This window comes from Protomyctophum bolini (assembly GCF_963924005.1).
Source record: "Protomyctophum bolini genome assembly, chromosome: 5".
Classification (NCBI taxonomy): domain Eukaryota; kingdom Metazoa; phylum Chordata; class Actinopteri; order Myctophiformes; family Myctophidae; genus Protomyctophum; species Protomyctophum bolini.
The window spans coordinates 35,220,639-35,238,570 of record NC_137866.1 but is presented as its reverse complement, the minus strand read 5'-3'; the positions used below and the strand labels follow the sequence as shown (position 1 = coordinate 35,238,570).

Below are 17,932 nucleotides of genomic sequence, written 5' to 3'. Positions count from 1 at the left end.
AGCCCGTGTCAGTCCCCTGTCATTACAGGTAAAGATGCAATGATCACGCGGTGTCTTCCATGGGACCCGTGAGAGACGAAGAAGTTGTTAATTTGGAAGTGTTTACACGTTCAGAGGGGATTCGGGAGTTATTTATTTATACTTGGTCGCGCGCCGACAATAACCGATCTACAAGCTCACAGGGCTTCACGTCCGCGACGCCTTGTGAGCTTATAGATCTGCTGTTTTCGGGCTTAACGCTCTCCGTGAGAGATGTTGGTGCTACAAAGTTAGCAGGCTAAAGCTGCTGCTATCTTTAATTTTTAGACACTTTTTTGTAATCCAGTGTTTACTGGCGAAACTGCCGAACACACCTGGTGAGCTGTCGTTAGGTCACAGTGCTCAAGGCAAGAAGTATTCACATGTTTTTAAACTATTGGTGGAGCCTTTCACAATGTTTTAAAACTGTAAATATGGCTGACATTTTACTGTGGAAATAAGGACAGTTGATCTGTTGGGAGGCGGCGGGTTTCCTCGATACTCAATCCTATTGGCTCTTACGTGACTCAGTCTAAACGTCGTTGACGCTGGTTGGCTAAGCTGGTCTTGTTGTGACCCCAGACTTCACAGTAGTTGCCAACAGTTTTATGACATAAAGTCGTGAATTATAGTACACTCACTCGTTTCTCTTCACTGGTTCAGTGTTTTGACTGCGGACAGTAGCCTCTATTTGACAGCACACCTGCTGTCATCACACTCACCTGATCAGGTGAAAAGTGGTTTTGTTTGTGATGTGAATAGTTTTCTCTTGCAAGCGTGGAGGAATGTTTACACTTACCGTCCATAACCCAGCCCCCAGAGAGCTTTCCCCCAGAAAAACAAACCTGCATGAGTTTGGCCTTGATGTTTCTTAACCATGTCAATAAGTCAAACAGACTTGATAAAAGTCCATGTGATTGGTAAGGATTGTTTTTGCGGGGGCTTGATTATGTCCTACAACACATTCTGTACATGCATAGATGCTTATTGACAGTCATATCTATTGTAATGTCTGGCATAACCACACTGTTATATTTTTGTTCTAACTTCTAGCAATATGTAAACAAGCATATTTCAGTAATTTTTAGAACTTGGCGTCTTGGCCTTGTGTCCGGGTAGGACACAGGAGGACAGGACTACTACTTAGTTAGTACTTACTTAAGTTAGCCTTTAAAAACAGGAAAATAAACATTTAAGCCATATCACAAATGTAAGGCGATACTAGTACTATATCTATCACAATATTGATATAAACATATCAATCTATTGCCCAGCCAGTTAGAACCATATAAAGTTTACTGTACATTTGACAGATTTCTACTTTTCTCTAGTTCTCTAAACAATTCCAGACTTTAAGCCATGTACTTTCATAGCTGATAGTCTGATAGCTACTGTGTTATTATTTTTTCCCAGCAGGTGGGGCTGCGTGGTCGGAGGCCCATGAGGAAGCCACGCCGGAGAAGTCAGCCTCCTGGGGGTGGTGGAGGAGGTGTTGGTGGCCGAGGTGGAGCCGCTGGAGGCAGAAAGTCTGATGGGGCCCTCGGCGGGCGCCGGGGTGCTCGCCAGCGGTCGCCCTCCCCCTACAGCCTAAAAGTGTCCCCCAGCAGGGAGACTCTGACCTATTCCCAGGCCCAGAAGGTGGTGGAGGTAGATCTGGACGGCAGACTCCACCGCATCTCCATCCTGGACCCCATGGCTGTCATCACGGAGGACGAGATGATGGCAGAGGACATGACGGAATGCAACAGCAACAAGGAGAACACAGAGCAGCCACCCCCGCCGGCCAGCAGTGCCCACCCTACACGTAAACCTGCCACACCACGAGGCCGGCGGAAAGATTCCAAAAGTTCCTCTGCCAGGTCACCCCCATCCTCACAGAGCCACGGCCCTGTTCCCCACTCGCTAGCACAGGACAAGTTGCACTCGTCATCGCACAGTCTCCACGCTAGCCTCCCCGAGCCAAAGTTCCGCGTGCTAGAGACGTTTGAGCCGGTGGAGGCCCCCCCGCTGCCCGCAGCCTACTACCGCTACATAGAACGCTCACAAGAGGAGCAGGAGATGGAGGCAGAATACGACATGGACGAGGAGGACTCCGCCTGGCTGGAGATGGTCAACACGGGCCGTACATCGGAGGGTCACTCTGCCGTTTCAGCAGACATTTTTGAGCTGCTGGTGGACCGCCTGGAGGAGGAGGCGTACAGGGAGGCGCGCAGCCGGGCACCCTCGCAGAGTACCATCGACGACGAAGCCTTCTGCTGTGTGTGCCTGGACGACGAGTGCCTTAACAGTAACGTCATCCTTTTCTGTGACTCCTGCAACCTGGCCGTGCACCAGGAGTGTTACGGGGTTCCCTACATCCCTGAGGGTCAGTGGCTATGCCGCTGCTGTCTCCAGTCTCCACAGAAACCTGTCGACTGCGTGCTGTGTCCGAATCGTGGCGGCGCCTTCAAGCAGACGAGTGACTCACGCTGGGCGCATGTGGTCTGCGCCATCTGGATCCCAGAGGTCTGCTTTGCCAACACTGTATTCTTGGAGCCGGTGGAAGGTGTGAATAACATCCCCACAGCCCGTTGGAAGCTGACTTGCTACTTGTGCAAACAGAAGGGGCGTGGAGCCTCCATCCAGTGCCATAAGGCCAACTGCTACACAGCCTTCCACGTCACATGCGCTCAGCGTGCCGGCCTCTTCATGAAGATTGACCCAGTGCGGGAAACGACTGTCAATGGGACCATCTTCTCTGTCAAGAAGACAGCCTTCTGCGAGGCCCATTCTCCCCCGGGCCAAGAGACTGCATCGGACGAGGAGGACTGCGGGGGCAGGGTAGTAGGGGGCAGGTGCAGGGCCAATAGAGGACGCATCGCTTACACTGAAACGCCAGCGACGCCCAAACGTGGCAGGAAGAGCGACAGTGATGCCAAGCAGGGGAAAAAGAAAGGGAAGAAGAGCCCAGAGGTATCAGCAGAACCTACTGGTTCACCACTGGTAATAGTGCCACGAATACCAACGCAGAGGTAGGATTTACTTTCTTTTTTGAATGAAAAATGGTTTAGACAAGAGTTTACTCTTACAAGAGAAAATGTTCTGGGGCACACCTGTAGCTCACTGGATAATGTGTCAACCATATAATCTCATTGACCCTGGTTTGATTCAGGCTGCAGTGGAGACCTGTTTTGCATATTGTTCCCTCTCTCTGCCATGTCTCTTTATCCAATCAAAATAATGCAGATTAGCTTGATGAGGACTGTACGATATTGAAATTGTGGCTGATATCCAATTACAGATTTATTGAATGTCAAAAATGGACAGATATGGAGAGAACGTTTTCTTAAGCACCACAGCTTGAGCTAATGCCAGTACCTCTGTTGAGCCTTGCATGCCATGCATCCCTCTCTGCCATATAGGCTGAACATCATCTGCAAAGGAATCCTCTTCCGGAAGAAGAACCCGTTCATGCAGCGGCTGCACAGCTATTGGTTGCTGAAGCGCCACTCACGGAGTGGCGTGCCGCTGGTCAGACGCTTGCACTGTACCATCCAGTCCCAGTCCCAGAGGAACACTGAACAGGTCAGAACAGAACATTACCACAGCCAGGCCACTTTTTACGAGAATGAGAATTCATTATATTCAAAAGTAGCAGTGTCAGCAAAATTGCATTAGTGCACAATCTGTTCAAAGAGGCAAAAATAAAGTGCTATCTGCTGTTCAGCAGCTGAATAGCAGCCGGGACAAAGGATAGTTTGAACCGATTCATCTTTGTAGTGGGCACCCTCAGCCGACCTGAGGGTGAGGGCAACAGTTCAAACTCAGACCTACAGTAAGTGGGTGATCCTAGACCTCCAGGAGGGAGGAGGCTCTCTTAAACATGTGCCTCTTGTAGAGGTCTATTAGTTGGGCTTGGGTTCTCCCAGAAATCTTACTGGCCACTTTGACGAGGCTGCTGTGCCTGTTGTTGTTTGCCAGGGTCAGATTACCGTACCAGGCAACAATACAAAACATAGGAACTTTTTTTGATGTAGAGGAAATATGAGAATCAAAGCAGAGTTTGTTGTCAAGAACGACACCCAAGTATTTGTAGCTCTCTACAACTTAAATTTCTGTTCCCTTAATGAGTGTAGGAGCAGGACTAGCTAAGCCCCGCCCCAAACTGCTATGGTACAATCACAGCTAAGCATAACATGGGTTAGACAAACCTCCACCAATAGTTTTCCTATATGATAAAACATTGTTTAAAAAAATAAATGCCACACATATATTTTTGGGATCTGTTGTCGCGGTTATGGTCCCTGCAGGGCAGGCTGTGGGATCTATTGTCATGGTCCCATAGCCTGAATGGACGTCGCCGCAGACATGCTACAGTTGAGGTCCCTTGCTTGGATGGACGTTAACACAGTGGTTTTATTGGTTGGTTGATTGTCAGGGTGACATCATGAGATTCATGACCAATCATCCCTGGGTATGGACTAGTATTGGGGAACAAAGAGAAGACGAGGTTCAGTCCTGGAGCCACGTCATTCAATCAACAATAAAGTAAATTAATAGAAAATAATTTGGTTACTTTACTACGATCTACAGAGTCGGCATACAGGAATATCATGGTAACCATGATACTGATATAAACCCCAGGATACCAACATCAGTAGAGAATACCTTTTCATTCCACTAATTTACTTTTTTGTGTTTGTTTTTGTACTTCATTCCTTGCAATTTATACAGCAAATGTATAAATTCATTTGCAAATTGTATTATTGTGGACTTATTGTCTTTACCATATCACCTGTATGGGTGCTCTGTTCCCTCTTGATTGTTGATTGAACATGTCTGTTGATTGTTTAGCGTGGCTCCACCCTACAAGTGGCTGGACAGTTTTTCAGTCCATTCAGATACCTGATGCCTACAATGCATTATTTTGTAAGTGAAGCCACTGTGTGGGACCACTAACGTTTTTCAGTATTGACATTGCCATATCCAAAATGAGTGAAAGTCAGACCACACTAACCATAAACCTTAAAATATTTGTTGAACGTTTGTTTTGAATTCACACCTGTGTTTATGTTTGCAACGTATTGTGCTTCTTAGCCGCCTGAGATAGACGAGAAGGTGTCTGCAGCAAGAGAGGCCCTGAGGTACTGGCAGAAACTTAGGCATGACCTGGAGAGAGCAAGGCTATTGGTGGAGCTCATCCGCAAGAGAGAGAAACTCAAACGAGAACAGGTAACATATTGTCAATGTGTTGTTTTTATGGTCTTGCTTGCTCCGGAGTCACCTCAGAAACAAGAACCACTGTGACTGTAGACTTAAGTTAACTAGAAAGTGTTTGAACAGTTGCACCTTACCATTCCAGCTTTTTAGTGTAAAATTGGAAAATATACACCCATAACTTAATAAACAAATGGTAAATTCTGTCAGTAATTTTTGTTTTATATGTAGCCTTTGGAGTTACACCTCAGCATAAGAATTATTCATTAAAGAAAAACATCCATTGGTAAATCCAGTTCAGGAATCATTTAAGGTACATTGCAAATGTCAATAATTTTAATACAATCTGACCTTTACACTTAAGGAATTTAAAGGCTGGGTATATATTCATAGAAAGCCTTTCTGAACTTCATCATGTCTCCATGCAATTCACCTCTACAGGTCAAAGTTCACCAAGCAGCCCTGGAGATTCAGTTGACCCCTATGTTAGTGCTGCTGCGTTCCACACTGGACCAACTACAGGAGAAGGACACAGCTAGAATCTTTGCAGAGCCAGTCGACCTCAAAGAGGTCAGTAATATCTAAGTTAATTTGTTGTTTCCATTTCAGGAAACTGCTCTGATGTGACACTGACTAGTCAGTGCGTTGCATAATGATGTGGTAAGAGTTAATGCTGGGTACTCTTCATAAACTATTACAGTCGGTGCTGGATATTGTAGTGAAGTAGATGAAGAGAGGCACCTGAAGTCAACTTTTGCCAGTGGAAGACTAGCCTGGAACTCACCTATGCTTATAGGCAGCTCCCGGCAGGATCCGCCGGGAGAAACTGTGCGCAGCTGCTGGACGTGAGACTAATTCATTAGAGCAACAGAGAGAGAGGAGTGTGTGTGTGTGTGTGTGTGTGTGTGTACGGGTGTGCGTCAATTTGACAAAGGTGCAGACGATCAGAAATCAGCAGAGAGTGATCAACGTTTGCGCTACTCTATGCCAAATTGAAGTGGACTCGGACCCAGACTTTTTTTTTCTCCCTGGAAATAAAAACGTCTGGGTTTCCCGAGGCTAGTGGAAGACAGGCTTGGCAGCATCTGTCGACAGTTCCTTGGCATTTAACATCATCTTGAACTTATCGTCACATGACAGCTTTAAAGTTATGAAGAAGTGGTTGAAAATAGTTTTTTTCCAAACTCCCATTATTTGTAATTTTCAGAAAAGGGAAAAATAATAGTGATAGAACAAGGAAAAACATGTCAGACTCAAATATTCCTGGTATAACTAGGTACGATATAGTTTTCACGAGTTCTTCTGTCCAGCACCTGATATTTTATCATTTGGAATGTGCTTGACTTTGTAAACATGTAAAAAAAATTCAAACAATTGGCCAGTATACAACATGTTACCACGACAGGTAAAATAGTTTAATAAACCCTGTGGCCAAACATCATCCCTAGGTCCCAGACTACTTGGAGTTCATCAGCCAACCCATGGACTTCACCACCATGCGCTCCAAACTGGAGGCCCACGTGTACCACTCTGTGGCCAATCTGGAGGCCGACTTCAACCTGATGGTGGCCAACTGCCTTGTCTACAATACCAAGGATACGGTCTTCCACCGCACTGCCCTGCGCCTCCGAGACCTAGGTGGAGCCATACTGCGCCATGCCCAGCGACAGGCCTATAACACCGGCCTGGACCCGGACAGTGGCATGCATCTCCCCGAGTCACCCCAGAAACGAGACTTCTACGGCTGCACCTGGGAGGACGGTAGGTCACATTGTATGTTTCTGTAGACCAGGGGTTTTAAGCTGCTGGTCCGTGACATATGTAGGAAAGTGAAGACTTTTACATTTTTTTCTTTTTTCCATTATTTAATTTAATTTTATTTAGTAAAAACGAAATTAAATATGAGGCAGTGGAATTAAAGACCTCATTATCATTATCAGTGCTTACCCTTTGCTTGAAGAATAAGTAACTGGGCAAGGTTAGAGCCTTAATATTATGAGACTCCCTGTCCACCACTATTATGCCCATAAATAGACAGACTATTGAGCCATATCCCCACCCAAAACATCAGTGTTCGATTGTCTCACATCTCAGTTGAAAACCCCTGCTGTACAGTAGGCTAAAGAGGGACCATAACCTTAATTGATAATCATGTGTGCTACACGTGTTCAAAGGTACTCTACCGTATCTCTAGAAAGTATTTTGGGAATGTTTTATTTCTGGGATGTTCTGCTCCATGGCATGGTAAAATTCTGACTCAGGCCTCCGTGTTGGTCTCCTCCAGTTGACAGCGTGCTGGACCCAGACAACCGGCTGCACATGACAGTGGACGAGCAGCTGAAGACGCTGCTGGACAAACTGGACTTGGTCACGTCGATGCGGTGTAGCGGCGCGCGCACGCGACGCATGCGCCTGCTGCGACGCGAGATCAACAACGTCCGCTACCGGCAGGGCCAGCATCCCCGCCACGCCCTCCACAACGGACACGCCAGAGACGGAGACGAGGAGGACAACGAGGAGGATACAGAGGCGGACAACGGCCTCTCGTCTTCCGACAAAGGTGGGATGACCACATGAAATTCCAATGCATTTTCCTTTAATAAAAGCCACTATTTGAAATGCGACCAGTTGCGAACATGAGCTAACGGAACATTGTCCTCAGGTAATTGAGCCAGGGTCCCCCCCATGCACCAACCCCAACCACCCCACTGTCTCCAGTCTAGTAAGTAGGGGCCCACAGAATTTTGTTAGCCATGGCTGCCTCACAACTCCTCTCCAAGTGCTCTCTATTGTCCTCTTCTCCACTTCACTCTCATGGACTCACCACCGCCATCGGCCACGTACACTCATGCCATACCATCCCACGCCTGACAACATAGTCAAGGGTAAACCCAGGGTCAACGTAGCTGCAATGCAGCTGAAAACCTGACGGTTCAGGCATGTGAAATGTTTCCACTGTGTACATTCAGTTTACAGTTTAGAAACCTTGTCTTGATGAGGTGTTCCATACAGCTACAGGGTTATTTCCAGAGTGCCTGAAGTAAATCATTCTCCAATGTGAATACTACACCACCACATCACACTGCATACTAAATGGACATTCATTTGAAATTACTTCTCGCAATGATATTGAGTGAGATTTGTTTCTTTCTTCCTGCCCTTGTTATATTTCAGAGGATCTCAAATCCACTTCGCCCCCCACACTGGAGCCCACCGGGCCTGCTCCTCCCCCTCGGCTGGGGGACATGCCCCTGGAGCCTCCCACCCTGCGGCCGATCACCGGAGAGCCCCTGTCCCCAGACCGGCCCTGCCTCAAACGCATCAAACTAGAAGGCGAGAGCTCCAACGGCGCTGCACTCTTCACGGCGGACAGTAACACCGGAAACCATGATTGCACTAAAGCAGAGGAGCGGCCCCCGTCGCCACCTCCCAGTTTGCACAGTGGCGGGCTGGCAGCAGTCAACGGCTTTCCAGAGGGCTGCACCCCGCCACGACCCACCACCGGCGTGGGCCGACGCACCTCCGTACTGTTTAAAAAAGCAAAAAATGGAGCAAAACTCTTTAGGGAGAGGGACAAGCCTTTGCCGAACGGGACAGGTTTTCATGGGCATGTCACTGCCAGTACCCCGCCAACCCCCAGCTCCACAGCAACCACCCCTTCTATGACGCCTTCTTCCACTCCATCCAGGACCCCCCAGAAAACCCAGGGACCTCCCAACCTCTCCACACCTGAGCATCAGATCCCTGGTAAAGACAGTGAGCTGGAGCTGTCCAACCATATACTAGAGAACAGTGAGTCACCTCGCTTTGTCTTGCTTTTTGCCTCCTTCTTTCAGTCAGTAGTGTTGGTTTTGATGTCTTTCACCTGTGTTTTTCAGGACTTACCAATGGGATCAGTAAGCACAAAGACAGTGTTTACAGCCCCTGCCCTGTTCTCCAAAAAGAAATGTAAGACATGATGACAGGTTCTATTTTTTCATTATATCGGTAATGTCTGAAAAAGTGTGAGCCCAATGCTCTGTAGTATTTATTGGCAGACATGTTGTATATCGGCTCAATACATGCCGTTGACATGACCAACCAATAAATTATAAATAATTTGAATATCTATCCAGAGTGAGGGCCTCACTATATCTTCTGTGACACAAGTGGTTCTCATGTTTGTTGGCTGACTGTTGTACTGTTCTGTCTGCAGCAGCTCACCGCCCAAACGAAGCCTGGGGAAACCAGCACTTTCCAAAGTTCCCTTCCTGGACATTGTCAATGGAGACTGTGATTACACTGGTACAGACACAGCATTATTTTTTTTACAGCACGGCTGATGCTAGACTTGAGAGGCCTTTGAATTTTTGACCAATATAAAAAAGCATAACCATTTAAGACCTATATATTTATGTATGTTCCTATAATGTCATTTATCATAACAGATCGAGACACATGGGCTGTATGATTGCCATTGTGGTCCAACAAGTCAAATAATGGCTGATTTATCAGTTGGGCTCTTGTATCACACTATACACTGTCTTTGAGGCTGTTAATTCTCCATAATCTGATGACCATTGGTATTGTGAAGCTCAGACATCCAAGGCAATAAGTTCAAGTTGTCTCTTTTGATGGTGAAGTCAGTTTAGCAGCATCATAGCACAAATGTACCGCAACCATCACATCTTGCATTGTTTTGATGTATCATACTAGAGATCTGCAATTCTCTTTGGGTTCCAGATTATATTATGAAATTTTAACATGTGTATTTTGGTGTCTTCCTGTGCAGGTAGCCAAACGTCCTCAGAGGAGGACACAGAGCTGGAATCTCTGGATCTGGTGTGGGCTAAATGTCGGGGATATCCCTCCTACCCTGCACTGGTAAGTACATTAAGGATGAATGTACAAAAAACGGATTGCAGCTGCTGATGGCACCTTGAATCACTCCGCAATCTGTTTAGTCTTAGCCACTTTTTATTTTACAGTACTTCGTCATACAGCGATTGTCGCATGGTGAAAATGGTTCATCTAGACATCTACCAGCTCACAAGTACGACTCATGCATTGTGAGAGCTTGCCTTGTATATCTGCCATTGTTGGTTTTTTATCTCCAATATAATCTATACAGTAATGGGGACACCCATGTTGAAAGATGTTAAGGTGCAATTTAAACGACATTGTGGTAAGGATATGCAGTGCAAAATGTCTAAAGTTTCACAGATGAGTGTGGTTTGCTCGTAAAGGGAAAATGTGCGTACAATTGCTATCCATGAGGCAAGTTTTGTTATCAAACTCAAGTGTGCATATTATAGGTTAGCATGGCATAGCCAGACTAATATAGATATTGGTCCAGCCTGAACCTGCATTTCCACGGGGCCAGACCCCATCTACAGAGGGCCTTTTTTTCTCTCTCTTTTTGGCACTGGAAAATTCGTCTGGTTTCCAGGCTACATGTACTGTAGGTTACTATGAACTAAGTGAATAAATTGTGGATAACGTTACAAGAGCTGAACATCTTTGAAAAGAAAACCCTATCGTGTCTTTGCTCCAAGTATAAACCTGTGCTTACTGCTTATATGCCTCCACCAACCAGTTGCCGTCTACATCAGTCCAGTATATGCAGTGAATGAAGAATTTGAAGGAATTTTGATAAATGTTTTGTGCGGTCACAGTGACCTTGACCTTTGACCACCTACATTTATCCAGTTTATAGTTGTACTTATTTGTAATCTTGATGACATTGCAAATGAGAGATTGTGTTCACAACGTTGGGACGGACAGAGAGACCAGTCGGACAACACAGAAACATAATGCCTCCGGCCATGGCTGTCGCCGGCAGAAATGTTTGCTGCTGCTGCACACAATGCAGACTGGCATACCAGGATTGGCTGATTGATAGTGGTGCTCTGAGTCAAATATTGAGGTCAGATTGTCTGACTTTTAATCGGCAGCTGTCGGCTGTTGGGTGCATCACAATTGATTGATTAACCATATACGCCCTGTTTTATACTTTGGCGTACAACGGTGTTCCGAAATAGCGGATGAAGCTGAACTACGAGCTTGCAGATCTGCTATTTCCACTTCCATTTCTCGGGTGATCACACCCATTTCTCGGTGTGAAAAGAGGGGTTGCTCTTATCATCGTACATCATCATGATGTAAAATAGACACAATGCCACACAATTTGACACAATTTGCTCAGACACTATGACGTAAAATTCTCCATTCATTGTCAATGGGAATGTAATGTTTGTGTAGGACAAACATAGACACTATGCCGATTTTCTCAGACACTATGACGTAAACTTCACCATTTATTGTCAATGGGAATTTAATATTTGTGTAGGACAGACACTATGACGATTTGCTCAGACACTAGGACGTAAAATTCTCCGTTCATTGTCAATGGGAATTTAATATTTTTGAACTTTGTGTAGGACGGAGATCTACACAAATAGCTGAATATAGGAGGCGATCATACATCACATTCCATGCTCGGCCAATCAAATCATTTCCGTGGTACACGCACAGACGCAAAGCTGGGCAGCGCCCCTCAAAAAGAACAAAAACAATTAATTAATTAATTGTTTAAATCGTTTAGTCTGATTAACTGTTGCACCCCGAAACGGTTTGGATTATTCACTGCCTCTTCCCAGATTGTGGACCCAGAGATGCCCGAAGATGGGCTGCTTCACAACGGCGTCCCCATCCCCGTACCTCCCAAAGAAGTGCTCCTCCTGGGAGAGCAGAGGCAGGAGGAGGCTGGAGAGAGGCTGTACCTGGTGCTCTTCTTTGACAACAAGAGGACGTGGTGAGGAACATCACACACTGTCCACTTGTTGAAACAACTGAAATTCATTGTTTATTCATTAATTTTTTGAGTGGTGCAACCACAACTACAACCAGCAATGTCCGTGCGTATCTATCTATGTATCAGTGGTCATGAGCATGAGTATATGACTTATTAGTACCAGTAGGGGGCGCCAGAAACAGAGACGCAGCAGTGCTGTGCCTGCTGCCTGCTAATGAGAGAGAGAGAGAGAGAGAGGTGGTAGTGGGGGGGAATTGCACCACTCAGTTCACACGGGTGTGATTTTTGAGTGGTGCAACCACTCCTACAACCAGCAATGTCCATGTACCTGTTTGTGTACGTGTGTACGTCAATGAGCACCAGTGGTGTGCGCATGCGTGCGCGTGCACCACTGGTGTGCACACGCACCCGCATCGTGTGCACCCGTGTGTGTAGTGCCATGCATGTGCGCGTGCAACTTCTGACTGCCACGGTCTGTGAGGCTGCGCACGCAGCACAGAAACAGATGTTGTTGCTACATAAATGGCGTCAATGCTAGCGAGCTAAAATATAGCCATCCTTGCTCTAGAAAGCACCAATGTTTCCATCTAGACCACCGGATTATCAGCAAAGACCTCCGAAAATCACGCTAATTGACCAAACCATGGAGAGCTCCGTAGATTAGGAGTTATTCAGCTTTTAGTCTGCCTGTATAATGGGAGGTGGACGGCAGCGCGCATGCGCGATCCATAATAAAGCTAATCTAGAGATTAGATTAGCTTTATTCTGTGGGTCCTGTGTGAACCACTCGGTTCACACAGGTGTGATTTTTTTATTTAGCCACTCACTTCATGGTACTTAATAAGTCCAAATAAGCCATTCTACTTGTAGATCTGCAATTTATCAATGGTTTGCCTATTATGCTCAGGCTTCCCTATTTCGGGCATGTCATCATAGGCGGAAATTGACGCAAATTGCAACAAATCTTCCACAACCTTGCTTCTATTTTGGCTATTCTTTGTACATTTAAATATGTGGTTATAGGGGAATGAAACACATTTTTGTTGCATCTGAACAGATATACAGTTGTTGCTTAAAGCCAATGCTGCTATTGTTTTTTATAAAAAATATATCAGCAATAAGCCTGTCTTATATACAGTAGCTCAATAGTTTTGACCAGCAAGAATCAGAATCAAACTTTATTGTCACATTACAAGTAACATGGGTGAAATTCTTGTTTGTGCAGGCTCATCATTGCAGTTAAAAGAAAGAAAGTGCATAGTACATGACTAAACTACATGGTACAATATGTATGCATATATAAAAATAATTAAATAAAGTGATGTAGCCTAGTATACTGTATATAAAGTAGTCTCTACTAAAAGGAGACCAATCCAGTTCAAACTGTGCGGCGTCACCAGTCCTATTTCTTGTTCAGCAGTCTAATTGTGGACAAGTAGAAACTGTGCGGGCAGAAAAGTAGAAAAGCGGGCATTTCACTTGCAATACCTGATCACCTCGTTATATAATCTTACATACTTGTAGGTTATGTAAAAGAGGTTATGAAGCCCAACTCGGTCACACCAAGTACTCTACTATTTACCGGGAGCATGGCTTGTGGCACATTTCAGTAGCACTCGCAGTATTTTCATTCAGTTGGGGCACAGGCAAACGAAACGCGTTTGAAACGTGAGGCCAGGTTTTCTACGATGACTGACCACGATGACTGACGTGCGATGCAAATATCTCATCTGGCTGTAGGCAGTGGCTGCCACGGGACAAGGTCACCCCATTGGGCGTCGACGACACGGCCGACAAGCTGCGCATAATGGAGGGCCGCAAGACCAGCATCCGCAAGTCCGTCCAGGTGGCCTACGACCGCGCCATGATCCACCAGAGCAGAGTCAGCCACGACCACGGCTTTGTGGCCTCCAGCTTCCTGTAGAGCAGCGGTGATGTCGTAACGCCACACCCACAGTTGGCCACTATGCATTTCTTCTCAGTCTTAAAGCAGTGGAGGGATGCAAGGCATCTCCCACTGCCAGTGTTAAATGTACTGATCCCAGCCGTGATGTGTCGAGCATGCGTTACGAGGACTCTGGACTGGTCAGTCATTACCAAACCACTATCGTCTCACTGTAAGAGTGGCGGTAATATGCCTTTGTGTCATTTTGAGATGTATAACTTCAGGTATGGAAAGATAAGTATCTGTAACCCAATGTTGATTTACCTTGAATTTCTGGGGTATACAACGCTTACGCTGTCTTACTGACTTTGGAGCTGTGTGGCTGGATCAAATATAAGACTACTTCTATTTTGTATAATGCTACTGCCAAGGAATCAAATAAGTCAGATATGAGATTTCAACATATTTATATGAAACATGGAAGACATATGAATGCATCACTGCCATCTTTTATATAATAGCTTTTTACATTTTAATATTTTACAAAAAGAACACTTGTATATTGTAAAGACACACTTCGTGTATATATGTAATGTGTATTATACCCAAATTAATTTAATGTTGCGGTTTTAAAATGCGTATTGCAATCATCCCGCAAGGGATAAACAAAGGCTGTGTATATTTGTGAGGTGAAGAGAACTCCCAATTTGCTGCAGTGTATTTAGCTTGTCTTTGATGTAATTTCATTGTGTGTATAGGCACACAATACAGTGACCCACTGTTCTTTATGAATTCTCATTTTTTTTGATACAGAGAAAATAATTTATTTATGGAAGACATAACTATAGAAATAAAGTTTTATTGGTTGAAGTTGAGAATTACATTGTTATTTAAAACAAAAGAGAGAGAAAAAGGTTTTTTAAACATCCAGCCAATGTTTTACAGATACAGGAATTGGATGAGTGGTTTATATACAGATGCTAACAAGCTGACCATCGGCCACAAGACTTTATTTATTGTCAACTCTTCCTGGGAGCCCCAGTTCATCAAATGGATAGGCTACACCTTTTATAAGCTTGTAAAAACTGCAGATTTGACCTATTCGCCAATACTTTGTCTGAAGAATCAGTATTTTCTCATATGGGGAAATAAATGCTATTAATAAAAACCTTTTTTGAAATCCCTTTACTATATCATTGTGTATGTTGTAGTATTGAATTATACACAGTAGATGAAGAGATGGTCTTTGGCCAGACATGTGGCTGCATCTCAGGTGTAGTCGGCTCTGTCCTAGACTCCTAGCACCTCTATCCATTCCTCACTCCTACAAGGTTATGTAAAGAAGGAAAGGATATCTATATGAAGAGGGATATGTTGCAAAATTAAAGACTTGTAGGAGTGCGGCGCTTGGCTTTCTTTCCCACAGTGACCTGCCACCTCCATGTAATCCTCATCTCTCCACTGCCCAGTCTCATGCTCCTCCACCGTTGGGGCCCATGCACGCCTCACTTTGAATGGCATGCAACTTCATACACAGGCTGAATACACTTGCCCTTTCATCTTCCGGGATGGGGCCTTGGATGTTAGGAAAGGCAGTCTACATAAAGTATTGGACATTTCCGGATTCCTCTTGCAAAGGAGTGAGGGAGTTTGTACTTCTTAAAAGGTGTGCCTGACCTTCTGAAAGTAGGGTTGTTGTGATGAGTCTACCGCAGGGATGTCCAAACATTTTTCAAAGGCCTTATTTGAAACTGACGTAGGGCTGACTGCATCTCCTGTCATACTGTACATGTGGACCATAAAGTCACATTCTAAATAGTCTTTAGTTGGCAGTGTAACCATATGTTTTTTGTTTTTATTAACGGCTCAGATGAAGCTGAGCTCTTAAAAATAAGCAGCCTTATTTCATCGTCTTTTCCACATTCATGCACTGCATTTCTCTTAAATAATAAATTGTCTTTTGTTCAAGAGCAAAAATGAATATACTGGCGGGCCATAAATATATAAAATCCATACATAATTAATTCTAGGAAGGAAGCGGTAGGCCATATAAAATCTACAGTTGTGTGCCATGGCTGGTCCCCAGGCTAGACTTTGGACGTGTCGAAGCATGTGATGTAATGTCCAGTGCCTGTCACTTTTCACCCTCAACCACTGGCCAGCCGAATTGAAAACAGGAGAGAAGCACACAAGTCTCTCCATTGCCAGTAAATAGCCTCAGCAAGCCCTATGTAGTGCCTCCTTGTGGCAACATGGTAACTCATCTCAGACCCTGGCTGAACTACAAGAGACCCCTTTTCCATCGAAATAACTTTGGTTCTAGAACTGGTTCCGTTCTAGATTCTTGGAACCTTGGTGCTTTCATGGAACTGGCAGACATTTTTTTTGGATCCAGTTCAGAACCAACTTTTAGGATTCTGAACCAATTCATTTTCAGTGGAAACACTGAACTGGTTCAGTATTAGGCGGGGAAAAAATAACTAATTTTTGGACTGCTTTTTGTCAGATCTTGATCGAAACGACACGCAAATCGGTAGGCCTACACATTATATATTATATATTATATACTCTATATTCATGTGATCAAGATGGACCTGTCAGATGTTGCATATCATATACCATCCTGGTTGCCTAAGATTGGCATATAAAGTTGGCAGGAGTGGCTCATTTTGAACAAAATGCCTCAAATCATGAATGCAGCGGCTGATTGCCGTGAAACTTCACATTGGCTTGTTATCGTTATCGAGACACCAGGAGGCAACACATCTTTTGCTATTACTCATACAGATTTGGTTCAAACATCACCCAATCGGTACACATTGTTTCATGGGCACTACTAGGAACATCTGGGCACCTCAATGTAAAATTGGCTATTTTGAAAATGTTAAAAAAATGGTCATATGTAAAATACATGATGTGAAACATGCACAGTAAATCATTATCGCTCTTCATTTTATCCTCATTGTTATCCTCAAACTTATTGTTTATGCCCCAAAATGACCATACAGGTTTTGTAGCAATTGTAGAAATAATAGACCTTCATTGTCAAATGTTTAAGAATGTTCTAATCTGTATGTATTCTTTACTTTATAAATTAAAACCATTTATTTATTATTTAATTAACACCAAGGTGCCCACTCCTTGAAGCCTGTCTTTGTCACAATACTGCCGTTGTATTAAACAGCTGATCTAAATTTTGTTTTAATCTTTAAGGCCCTAAATCATACCCTATGAAGCACGACCTATTTCTAACACTGATTTTATGACAGCAGAAACTCACAATTCCACTCCCCCTATCTAATTATTTGAAAGTATTAAACAGTTGATATTCATAGTGTGTTCATCTTTAAGGCTCTAAATCATACCCCACAAAGCACAAGTGTCTGTTCCAAACTGTTTTTTACCTGGGAGTGACTGTATGATAGCAGCAACTGTCACAATTCCACTCCCCCATCTTATCTGCCGATACGAATGTAATAAAAATCACACCCATGTGAATTGAGGGGCGCTCATCATACATCATCTCATTCCAGCCAATCACAATTTGCGTCCTCACCTTCCTCTTCAATGTTTGTGTTTACACAAACACTCAAAGCTGGCCATTCATTCTCATTGCATTCAATCTTTGTGCTTACACAAACCCTCAAAGCAATGAAGTGAAGAGCGCTCTTATCATATGTCACATACCTTGCTCAGCCAATCAAATAATTTCCGTGGTACACACTGACACACAACGCTGGGCATAGGAAAAAAAAGATCCTCAATATGGCTGGGCAATATATGTCCACGTGTCGTCTTTTGGAGCGGTGTTACCGCTCCACCGTGTGGCTTTGTGTGCACGCACCCTGACCAATCTGTAGAAGCGACTGGCGGCAACAGAGATCACCCTCTCCGGCTGGCTTCCTACCCTCGATCATGGCCAATTGTGTTGATTGGAGCGCCTGGCCAAGCTGGATTACCAGAGGGTTCACACCCCTAGTCTCCACAGTTGGGCCTGAGTCTGGGCAGGACGTTTTGTCCTGTGCCAGCCGGATGCATTG

The 17,932-nt window shown here is 44.7% G+C and overlaps 1 protein-coding gene across 3 annotated transcripts in view; it reads left to right on the top strand.

Moving 5' to 3' along the window:
- Positions 1-15,068, top strand: part of brpf3b (bromodomain and PHD finger containing, 3b) — a 15,409-nt gene extending 341 nt beyond the window's left edge. The window contains exons 1-13 of one of the 3 annotated variants that reach the window (XM_080763214.1): positions 1-28; positions 1,435-3,029; positions 3,420-3,582; positions 5,095-5,229; positions 5,656-5,784; positions 6,663-6,975; positions 7,499-7,774; positions 8,389-9,006; positions 9,093-9,162; positions 9,410-9,498; positions 9,986-10,077; positions 11,853-12,007; positions 13,748-15,068. The exon at positions 1-28 is cut by the window's left edge and continues 341 nt beyond it. In XM_080763214.1, coding sequence (XP_080619340.1) covers positions 1,459-3,029; positions 3,420-3,582; positions 5,095-5,229; positions 5,656-5,784; positions 6,663-6,975; positions 7,499-7,774; positions 8,389-9,006; positions 9,093-9,162; positions 9,410-9,498; positions 9,986-10,077; positions 11,853-12,007; positions 13,748-13,931 — 3,795 coding nt within the window. In that variant the 5' untranslated portion in view covers positions 1-28; positions 1,435-1,458 and the 3' untranslated portion in view covers positions 13,932-15,068. Of the gene's footprint in view, positions 29-1,431; positions 3,030-3,419; positions 3,583-5,094; positions 5,230-5,655; positions 5,785-6,662; positions 6,976-7,498; positions 7,775-8,388; positions 9,007-9,092; positions 9,163-9,409; positions 9,499-9,985; positions 10,078-11,852; positions 12,008-13,747 lie in introns of all 3 variants that reach the window. The other 2 variants (XM_080763215.1, XM_080763213.1) reach the window with 2 other exon arrangements.
- The last annotated feature ends 2,864 nt before the right edge of the window (positions 15,069-17,932 follow it).